This window comes from Anarhichas minor, unplaced genomic scaffold (genome assembly GCF_050575085.1).
Source record: "Anarhichas minor isolate MPS153535 unplaced genomic scaffold, ASM5057508v1 ptg000017l, whole genome shotgun sequence".
Lineage (NCBI taxonomy): Eukaryota > Metazoa > Chordata > Actinopteri > Perciformes > Anarhichadidae > Anarhichas > Anarhichas minor.
Window position 1 is genome coordinate 2,325,777 of NW_027466463.1, and position 11,534 is coordinate 2,337,310.

The window sequence follows — 11,534 nt, forward strand, 5'->3', positions numbered from 1 at the left end:
GGAGTTACCGTCAGAGACCACCAAACGAGCCACGGACTCGTGAACGCGCGGAGACGTTGCGCGAGCACAACCTTTAACCGTTCGGAGATTTAACAATTAATCGAATATGACACACTTTTGGAATTCTTTCTCGTTGTGAGTCAAAATGATATATATGATACGAAATCTGAGTTATAAAGAGATAATGACTTTGTATCTAATAAGGTTGACTTGATGACTCAGAACATTATGCTGAACTAATAACTTCAGATAAATCCAGATTTTGACTGATCTCACTTTGGACAAAGCATTACATATTTTATGTTTTAGTAACTCAAACATTCTCAAAATCATCATTTTTTTAGACAGTTGAGACCTGTGAGACAATACGACGCCTTTATTGTGATGCCAATATGTGATTTGAGATACCAAGACCGAATCAAAATGATGAAACAATGAGTCATCATTTCAGAACATCGTCTGCAATATGGAGCACAGCTGTATGACGGTAGGGCCTAATCATACCAGCACCTCTGGCACACAGGAGGTTTCAGTTGGTTGCAATCTGCAACATCTACACTAGATGGCACCAAATCTTACCGCACCGTAAACTGCTTGAGTGGAGATAGAAGTTATTTTTGTCTGCTTAAAGGAAAGGAAGAAGAAAAAAAAAAAGAGAGAAAGGAGTCAAAACAAGAAATTCGAGAGAACTATGAAAGGAGACGTATAGATTTAAGAAATCTCTCCTCTGGCCCTCAAACGTCCTCAATGCATCGACCAACCCGTCAGCGTAGCAACGGGCAGCAGAAGACGACAGTGAAACTCTGTTGTGTGATGGTAGAAATGTTGGTTTGAAATGCAAGTATTTAAGAAAGAAGAGCTGCTTCACTTGAATATTCATTTAATCTGCGAGTGCAGGACAAATTCAATTAGACATGCTGTATAAACACACCACCGCTGACGCAACAACACTTTCAAATGTGGACTACACCAATCTTTAAAAAAAACACAGCTCGACACTTTGTACCGGAAGAACAGAAATGCTCTCGTTCACATGTCAACGTCTTTGTTTGTAACATGTTTAGAGCAAACAGCAGGGCCCTCACAGATGAACTGATAATACATCCACCTGCTCTGTGAAGGTGTTCTCCAGCAGGTGAACCTGCTCGTGTTCCATCTGAGACAACATGAATGAAGGTAATGTTATCACAATGCTCCTTTTCCTATTGGTGTGTGTGTGTGTGTGTGTATATATATATATATATATATATATATATATATATATATCTCTCCAACTGTATCATTTCTTGTTTCTATACATGTTGGAGATGGGGTGGGGCTGTTGACAGATACACAATTAACTGGAAATGATCTGAAACTAAAATGACAGGTAATAACCGGTGGGACAAAGACGGGACGCGACTGGAAATCCCCAGCACAGCGCAGAGTAACCACGCCGCTCCATCGAGTTCCAAAACATCGCGTTCAGACAGGATGTTCTCTTGGCTGGAAAAGCCCAGCAGGCGAGTCACGTCTAACCACGAAACTGACAGCGAACCCGGCTCTTCACCTTGTGGTCCCGGTCAGAGGCCCCTCAGGTGTCGGCTTCTGGTGGGTCCACGCGGCACACCCCCTGCTCCGGCTCCGAGCAGGGCTGCAGGGAGCGCAGGACGTGTTCCAGCGTCCACTGCTCCTCGTGTAAGGCGTGCTCCTCCAGGGTGAACTGACCCTGCTTGGTCCGGATCAGTTCCTTCACGTGAGCGCACGACGACAGAGCTGCGGCACACAGGCACACATTATTCTCACGTGGGGTGAAGGGTCAGCAGGGTGGATTTCTGATCGGCTAGTTCAATTCATTGACTGTTCCATCAACGTGACGAAATGAACGAGTAAATCTCACCCTTTCCCAGGTCATCCACCAAGCTTCTGACGTAAAATCCACCACCACACTCGATATCTGTTATAGAAATAAAAATATATTTGACTGTGGCAGGAAGTGACGTGCAAAAGAGCTATTTCAAATACCAGAGTCAGAAGTGGAAGAGAGAAATGCTGCGTTATGCATCTCATGCTAACCCAGGGTGAAGAGAGGAGGCTTGAACTCCTGCAGGGTCAGGTTGTACACGGTGACTGGTCTGGCGGGTTTGGCCTCAACCTTGTGACCTTTCATCAGCAGGACAGACAGACGCTGGCCGTCTTTTTTCAGCGCAGAGTAGCTGAAATGACAGAAACTCAATCAATCACACCATACTGAAGATACCCGTCTTATCTAATGGAAAAGACAAGCTGCGCTGAGAGGAGTTGATAGATAACATCCATCCCATATCACAGAGTGACACTGTAATGTTCCCCTTTCCCTCTGTGTGAAATGTTGCAACCTCGGGCTGTTTGCCTTCATGAAGTGCAATGGCCACCGGCAGGAAAGCTTCTTTACAAGGGAAGTGACAGTTGAACAATGTCGCTCTAAAGCAGCTATTCTCAACCACTGAGCCTCAGAGCACCATCTAGTGGGGGTTCAATACAAATAAAAATATGTTTTTGGTAATTTACAAAGCTTGTTCTTATCATATTGGAATGTGCTCAATAATTCACATCAATAAAAGACATAGTAATTCCAACAAAGCATCATTTTAATGACCAGTTCTGTTAGAACATCAACACACCGATCACCACATGTCATCAGCTAGTGCGTTTCTCCACCGTGAGCTAGCTAACGTGCTAGCTAACGTGCTAGCTAACGTTCCTTCAGATGCAGTGAAACTAAATGGATCGGTTATTGAAATGAAAAAGTGATGCAGGAGACAAGCTCCAAAGCAGAACTATGAGGCTGAATACATTAAATGTGGATTCATAACGTCGGGCAGTGATGGCTGAGGGTCAGCAGAGAATGTGTTTTGGTCACTACAGCTGATGGAGGAATAACACATATTACAGCACAGATTGTCATCTTCATGTTGTGTTTTTCTTCTCATTTATTTGGGAAGGTGGTCCTCTGTAATCTTTAGTACAATCAGAAGTGGGTCTTCAGTTACAGAAGGTTTAGAGACCGTGGTCTAAAGCCCTGCTCGGGACCTCTAGAGTCTGCAAGGTTCACTGCACCACAGTAGAAAAACAGCAGCATACTGATGACTCATCTAGACTAGAGGGAGTTAAAAAGACATTTCTATTAGGTTAACCTGACTCTTATAATGTCCCGTAATAAGGTCAATATTTCCTACACACCTTTAGTTTGCTAGTTACCCTTCCTGCATGCTTTTATTTTGTAAGTGGCTTTTTTAATGTTGCAGGTCTTTTATTTTGAAACCCTTCTGGCAAAACCAGAAGCGCTGAACCCGGTTAAGCACCTAGTTAAAACGGGAACATGGTGACCATGTTTAGTGACATTCTATCTAATTATCTAATTAACCTGTAAAACAGTGGTCGACTGTATTACTGTTCTATCAGGATGCTAATGTCGGCTTAAAGGAAGTGGCTAAATTGCTACGCTGCAATGTGATGCTAATGCCAGATTTCAGCCTTTACATGTGCTTTTTGAGAAAGATATATATGTGATTGATTAATGTCCATATAGTGCAGTCGAATATCATTTCATGAATGTTTGTGCTCGTAAGAGCTCATTTATGTTTTGGTTGTGAAGGAGAGGGAAGTGAATTTATGTTCAAAATAAGGCTGACGGTTGAACATGAATAAATGCTTTTGGAAACATCAATACACATCACCATTGTCTGCAGTTGCTGCGATTCAGAATGAGACCAAACTAACCAAACACCCGGCTAGGTATGGCTAGATTTTAGCCCAGCTGACTGTCAGAAATGCCTTTTGTTGCTGAAGCAGTTGTTGATCACGTGCCGCTCCTACCGGACGGTTAAGAGTGAGGAGTCAGCAATCAATGGCGGTATAAAACACTGAAGAAAATTTAATAATAGGTCCTAGAGCATACATATAAATGTCATATATGAGCACAAAAAAATATTAGGCTGATGCGTCCAGTAGTATGCGAGATCAGCTGTGGACAGACAGACAGATATACACACGACCGGACACATTATCTCCACCAGGCGGAGATAATTAACACATGAAATTAAGGCCCTGTAAAAACACACACACACACACACACACACACACACACACACACACACACACACACACACACACACACACACACACACACACACACACACACACACACACACACACACACACACACACACACACACACACACACACACACACACACACACACACACACACACGGCTTTTATCATATTTGCTTCAAGGTGAGTTTCCTCCTGTGATTACAGAAAGCCATGGATGCAGGGTCCTCCATGGCTTCATCCTCTGAGGAGCATGAATCTGCACAGTACATTTCGCGGCTGTCAAACAATCAGATCTACAGTTTATTTTCTCACACGTGTTGCTGTGATGACATCATTTCCTTTGTACTTACAGTGGAGGAACTTGCATGATGTCACCAGTGAAAGCTTTCAGTTTGTCCTCGATGTCCAGCCTGGTGATGTGTTCTGTGGGCAGAAATCACAGAAACGTCATCCCGTAAAACAGAAGCAAACCAAAGTGCAGAAAGAGAGGCACGCTCACATACATGAGACCGCTGAACGGGACCAAGTGTAACTTCCATGTTTACCAAAGTCTTTCTCCAGAACCACACTGCCAGTGGCATCGAGGTTATCTGTTGCTTTCCCCAGTTCCCCCACCGCAACGTATTTCTGAAAAACAAACGGTACCATCACTTTGTAGTCTCTGTGCATTACTGACCACTGATATGGATCTGTGGAAATATTCACACTGCTCATTTTGAAACACCATAATATTAAAACTATGTGTCTGTCATTTGGTCCACGTATGCACCGTCCTCAGTGAGATAAACTGTGGGGCGACTGTGGCTAAGTGAGGCACAAGTGAGGCACAAGTGACGCAGGGCCGTCCTTCAATCAGAGGGTCGGCGGTTTGATCCCCGGCTCCGGCTCCACTAGTCGCATGTCGATGTGTCCTTGAGCAAGACACTTAACCCCAAAATTGCTCCCGTAGCTGTGCCTACGGTGTAGAAATATGATAGAATCTGAATTGTAAGTCGCTTTGGATAAAAGCGTCTGCTAAATGACTGTAATGTAATGTAATAAACCCAAATACAGAAGATACTAACTGAGCCCATACTCGTCTTGGGATCAAAGAAAACCCTTCAGGACATTCAGAACAACTCGATGAAGTGAGGACGTCCAGGGCACCATTAAATAACTTTCAACTACTTTAATGCTTCTACAGTGAACAGCATTTTGCACCTGAAAAAAGCCCTAAAAATACTGGAACATTAAAAAACTAGAATTACCGCCTGGTGGTTGTCCGCCGACCAGCCAAGCAGCAGTTAACATCCGCGTCCTCCCAAAATGTCATAATTTTGTCATAATTAGCATATGAATTCTTGAGTCCCTCAGGACGTTCCTGAGATATTGCCTTTACGAGAATGGACCAGAAGTACGTACAGACAACCCGAAACTTGATGATAATAATAAACAAAATCAGAAGGCCCCGGTTAACGTGTAGGCCACGTGTTGTATTTCTATGACAGTAAGATGAATTCACTTGGATGTCATTTCTAAAGTCAATATAACACTGAAGTATTCCTAGCTTACGATATCTATCCCTCATCAGTATTGTATTTATCTTAGATGTTTACTGTTGCTATGCTTATCAGTGTTATTAAGATACCTAAGTCTTAACACAGCATCACACAATTAGCCAAATTGTTAATGCTCTCCTCAAACCCACATTTTGTTCATTAAATATCAAATCTAATTTTAAAAATAATACATCAAACGGTGAGTTGATATTAACACTAGCACATCTTATCTGTATATGACTGTATACGTTCTATATGTCACAAGAGAATCATATAGTCAGGCATCACTTCTACCTGCACAGACAATATGAAGTCCACTGCTTTCTATTATTCACTTTACCTTTACTCTAATCCACTCTACATGACTTGCGTGAGTGTTGAATGTGTGCAAAGCTTCTCACTTTATAGAAAGAACAGCAGGAAACAATAGTGACAGTATTGCTGCAGTAAATGCTTTAACGGCAAAATAAAAGTGATCAACAGAAAGTTGTGGTGATTGTGTTTAGAAAGTTTGACTACCGATTGGACAAAAAAAGATTGTTAGGGATTTTAATAAGCTGTCATATTTGCAGGTTACCATGGATCGTGGTCCTACCTGGAACCAGTGCTACGTTTACCAGAATTATTAGACACATTATTAGTTCCATTACTGCTTCTATAATCATTATCATTCTATTATATCCACTGCTGCTGTTATTAGTAGGAGTGATCATTGTTCTGTTGTTTTGCTGTTATTAGTGCTACCACTGCTATTCTCTCATCGTGTGCATAATTTCTGTCGTATGGATAGAATACGTTGTTTCATATCATTCTGTACACATGACATGTACTGCTGTGCATCCTGGGAGAGGGATCCCTCCTGTTGCTCTCCCTGAGCTTTCTTCAGGTTTTTACTGGCTTAAGTCTTTTTGGTGAGTTTTACTCGTTTCAAATTGAAAAATGAAATTAGATTTCACATAGTAACATAGCATGCATTACGTTGTAGCTGCTCACCAAATCCTACTGTGATATAGTTCCTAATGAATCTTCAGATGCACAAGTCGTATTGTTTTCTATGGTAATATAATGAACAGAATCATCATGATGGGAAACGCATTGTGTTTAAGAAGAACACTTTCAGTGTTGTTAGTAAAGCTCTTTAGCCTTGTTGCATAGATCAACTGGCTTTCACTGTTTACATAAGTGCAAATAAACTCACCTTCGAACCAGCCAACATTGTGCTGAGCATCTTTGTGCCATTCCCAACACCAACAACTGAAAGAAATGGAGGCAGTGTTAGCGAAGCGCTGCTAGCACCCCCTAGAGGTGGCAATGTCCATTACACCCAACAACACACTGAGGATGTTTGGGGCTGGGCTGCAACTAATAATTCTTATTTTCATTATTGGTTAATCTACAGATTCATGTTTTATCAGTAAGCATGTCAGCCTACAGTGAAAATGTCCATCACAAGTCCCCAGAGCAGGGCTCCCCGGAACAGGGCTCCACTGAGCAGGACTCCACTGAGCAGGACTCCACAGAGCAGGACTCCACAGAGCAGGACTCCACAGAGCAGGACTCCACAGAGCAGGACTCCACAGAGAGGGCTGCTAGGTGGCCAATGGCAACCGTATGAGAAATTGGCAGCCAATTATTGGCCTTTGCTTGCCATCAGTGGAAACTTAACATATAAAAAAATAGGGACAACAAGCAGCCAAACGTGCACCCTGAAATAAAAACAGTTTCAATATTTGTTACATTAGTGATATTTTTAGATTTCTCTTACAGCCAGAACCAGACAACGCTGCATGTGCGTTGGTAAAGGTTTCATTAATAGGGTTGAGCCCTGCAGAGTCCAAGGTGTCAAAGGTCTTTAAATGTTTCATTCTGACGAACCAAACGTCCAAAACCTAAAGGTATCTAGTTGACCATCATAGAAGACTAAACAAGCAAATATTCTTATTTGAGAACTTGGAATCAGTCCATTTTTTGCCATTTTCGCTTGTAAACTATTAGAATATCAAACTCATTGCCCAATATTTTTCTGCCAATTGACTAAACGAGTGATTGACTAATGGTTGCAGATCTAAAGAGCAATCTATTTGGGGATGATCCTGACATTCTTTAGTCACTGTGTTTTTTAAGTGTGACCGTTTATTGGCAGAGCAATTCAAATAGATTAATTCAAATAGACATATAGTGTTTCTCCACCAGCTGTATTAGTGGCTGTTTGGAGAATTCTTTCATACTGTATTTAGACCTTCAAGTAGGGAGACAAAACAGAAAGAAAGCCAAAACTTGATGCATAGAGACAACTTTCAGATGACAGAATCTACAGTCCTTTAAGCTCCATCCTTACCAATGTAATAACCAAACCTAAGGCCTTAAAGCAGGGGCCTCAAACTCTAGGCCCACGGGCCAAATCCGGCCCGCCACGTCATTGTATGTGGCCCGCGAATCTGCCAGCAAAAATATATATATATATTTTTAAAATTAAAAAAATTAAAAATTTAAAAGTTAGACTTGATAATAAAAATATCCCCATAGTCGAAATTCTGAGATAGAAAGTCGAAGTTATGAGATAGAAAGTCGAAGTTATGAGATAGAAAGTCATAATTCTGAGATAGAAAGTCGAAATTCTGAGATAGAAAGTCGAAATTCTGATAGAAAGTCGAAGTTATGAGACAGAAAGTCATAATTCTGAGATAGAAAGTCATAATTCTGAGATAGAAAGTCGAAATTCTGAGATAGAAAGTCATAATTCTGAGATAGAAAGTCATAATTCTGAGATAGAAAGTCATAATTCTGAGATAGAAAGTCATAATTCTGAGATAGAAAGTCATAATTCTGAGACAGAAAGTCATAATTCTGAGATAGAAAGTCAAAATTCTGAGATAGAAAGTCGAAATTCTGAGACAGAAAGTCATAATTCTGAGACAGAAAGTCATAATTCTGAGACAGAAAGTCATAATTCTGAGACAGAAAGTCATAATTCTGAGACAGAAAGTCATAATTCTGAGACAGAAAGTCATAATTCTGAGATAGAAAGTCATAATTCTGAGATAGAAAGTCAAAATTCTGAGATAGAAAGTCGAAATTCTGAGATAGAAAGTCGAAATTCTGAGATAGAAAGTCGAAATTCTGAGATAGAAAGTCGAAATTCTGAGATAGAAAGTCATAATTCTGAGACAAAGTCATAATTCTGAGATAGAAAGTCAATTCTGAGATAGAAAGTCATAATTATGAGATAGAAAGTCGAAATTCTGAGATAGAAAGTCGAAATTCTGAGACAAAGTCATAATTCTGAGATAGAAAGTCATAATTCTGAGATAGAAAGTCATAATTCTGAGATAGAAAGTCATAATTCTGAGATAGAAAGTCATAATTATGAGATAGAAAGTCAAAATTCTGAGATAGAAAGTCATAATTCTGAGATAGAAAGTCATAATTCTGAGACAAAGTCATAATTCTGAGACAGAAAGTCATAATTCTGAGATAGAAAGTCATAATTCTGAGATAGAAAGTCATAATTCTGAGATAGAAAGTCATAATTCTGAGATAGAAAGTCATAATTCTGAGATAGAAAGTCGAAATTCTGAGATAGAAAGTCGAAATTCTGAGATAGAAAGTCGAAATTCTGAGATAGAAAGTCGAAATTCTGAGATAGAAAGTCGAAATTCTGAGATAGAAAGTCGAAATTCTGAGATAGAAAGTCGAAATTCTGAGATAGAAAGTCGAAATTCTGAGATAGAAAGTCGAAATTCTGAGACAGAAAGTCATAATTCTGAGACAGAAAGTCATAATTCTGAGACAGAAAGTCATAATTCTGAGACAGAAAGTCATAATTCTGAGACAGAAAGTCATAATTCTGAGACAGAAAGTCATAATTCTGAGATAGAAAGTCGAAATTCTGAGATAGAAAGTCGAAATTCTGAGATAGAAAGTCGAAATTCTGAGATAGAAAGTCGAAATTCTGAGATAGAAAGTCATAATTCTGAGACAAAGTCATAATTCTGAGATAGAAAGTCATAATTCTGAGATAGAAAGTCATAATTCTGAGATAGAAAGTCATAATTCTGAGATAGAAAGTCATAATTATGAGATAGAAAGTCATAATTCTGAGATAGAAAGTCATAATTCTGAGACAAAGTCATAATTCTGAGATAGAAAGTCATAATTCTGAGATAGAAAGTCATAATTCTGAGATAGAAAGTCATAATTCTGAGATAGAAAGTCATAATTCTGAGATAGAAAGTCATAATTCTGAGATAGAAAGTCGAAATTATGAGATAGAAAGTCATAATTCTGAGATAGAAAGTCATAATTATGAGATAGAAAGTCATAATTATGAGATACCTAAACAGTCACAGAAGCAGCCCTTTGGCTGGTTACTGTACACTTGACATATAAATGTATTGTGAGTACATTGAAGACTTTAAACGTGGCTTTACAACACATGAAATACTTCACGTGTATGTCCAACCATGTTGGAGGAAATGTGGGGCAGTAAACGTAAACTACTCTCATGTATTTTGGCTATGTCCGGAAATTGTACAGTTTTGGGGAAATGTCCATATGGTTATAGTCCAAATTCTGGGCTATGATATACCAAAGTCATGTATGTTTCTCTACTCAGGTAATATGACAGCAGACACTGTGTTAAGAGAAGACAGGTATCTACTGAAGATCTTGCTAGCAGCTTGTAAGAAGGCTATCAGGAAGAGATGGCACAAGGCAGAACCACCATCACAAGATGGATGGCTGAAAATTGTGACTGAAATGTATGATATGGAACTATTAACTCATAGAATAAGAGCTCAAGTGGAGCGATGTCATGAGAAGTGGGAGAAATGGACGATGTTTACATGTCAACGATAACACAACCTGAATATTTCACAGGAGTTATCATGTTTTTGAAGAGACAGAGCAATCCAGATCCTTTTTTTTAATTGATGTTTTGTGTATGTGTTTGTCTGTCTGTGGTGAAAAGCCGAAAAAATAAAGTGTGGAAAAAAAAGAAATACTTCACGTGGGATTGTGCAAACGCACCCTTGAAAGGATTTTATGCTTTGAACAAAGTTATTGTAATAACTTGTTTGATATTTGTGTTTGATATTTTCTTTAATAGTTTGATCTTTGATAGAGTAATGCGGGTTTATTAACCCTAAATTAAAAGGATTTAAGTTATAACAGAAATGTGCTTAAATATATTTTACATTTATATAACTGCATGTACAATATTTTAACACTTGAATAAACAATAATCAAATGCAGAGAGTTATTTACCAATATGTTAGGAGTAGTTACATTTACACCGTCTTACATTTACAACTGGCCCTTTGAGGGAAACATGATGCTGATGTGGCCCAGAGTGGACATGAGTTTGAGACCCCTGCCTTAAAGACATAAGCTGCATGGGTACATCACCAGTAGCCTTTTCCCCACTGCTCCGCTACGACCCAGCCAAGGCAGAACTGACGAAAGTCTCCCGCGGACCACCACCCGGATGTAACGTTAATGGGAGCAGCCGCTTACCCAGCACCCCACTGGCAGCACTGTCCAGCGTCCCTCCGTGACCCATCTTCAGGCTCTGCTTCTTCCTCTTTCGCGGGTTTGGGTTTTTCACGCCAGCTTCTGAAAAGAGTTAGTGACACAAAAACAATTCACTGTTAGCTTCAACAAATGACGTTAGACATATTCCCTGATTCCGACCCCGGTCGAATTACCCTTGAGTAGAACTTCTTTGAGTGTGTTCAACACGTCTGCAGATGTCGGCCCTTGTTTCTTATATATCGCAAACAATCCATTTAACGACTGTAGTTTAGATAGAGAACTAGCTATCGGAGCCGCAGTGTTGTGTATGTTCCCTGCCATGCTTGTTTAATTCTTCTTCGGCTAAATTCAATGTCCTTCCCTCTTCTTCTTCTACTACTTCACCGAC

At 40.0% G+C, this 11,534-nt stretch overlaps 1 protein-coding gene across 1 annotated transcript; it reads right to left on the reverse strand.

Annotated features, from left to right (window-relative positions):
• Nucleotides 1-863: 863 nt before the first annotated feature.
• On the reverse strand, nucleotides 864-11,523 carry trub1 (TruB pseudouridine (psi) synthase family member 1). Its single transcript, XM_076092964.1, has 8 exons — nucleotides 11,320-11,523; nucleotides 11,129-11,227; nucleotides 6,813-6,868; nucleotides 4,622-4,703; nucleotides 4,427-4,499; nucleotides 2,056-2,195; nucleotides 1,880-1,936; nucleotides 864-1,755 (listed from the first exon to the last, which is right to left on the reverse strand). The coding sequence occupies exons 1-8, from the start codon at nucleotides 11,465-11,467 to the stop codon at nucleotides 1,574-1,576; spliced, it is 837 nt and encodes a 278-aa protein (XP_075949079.1). The 5' UTR covers nucleotides 11,468-11,523; the 3' UTR covers nucleotides 864-1,573.
• Nucleotides 11,524-11,534: the final 11 nt, after the last annotated feature.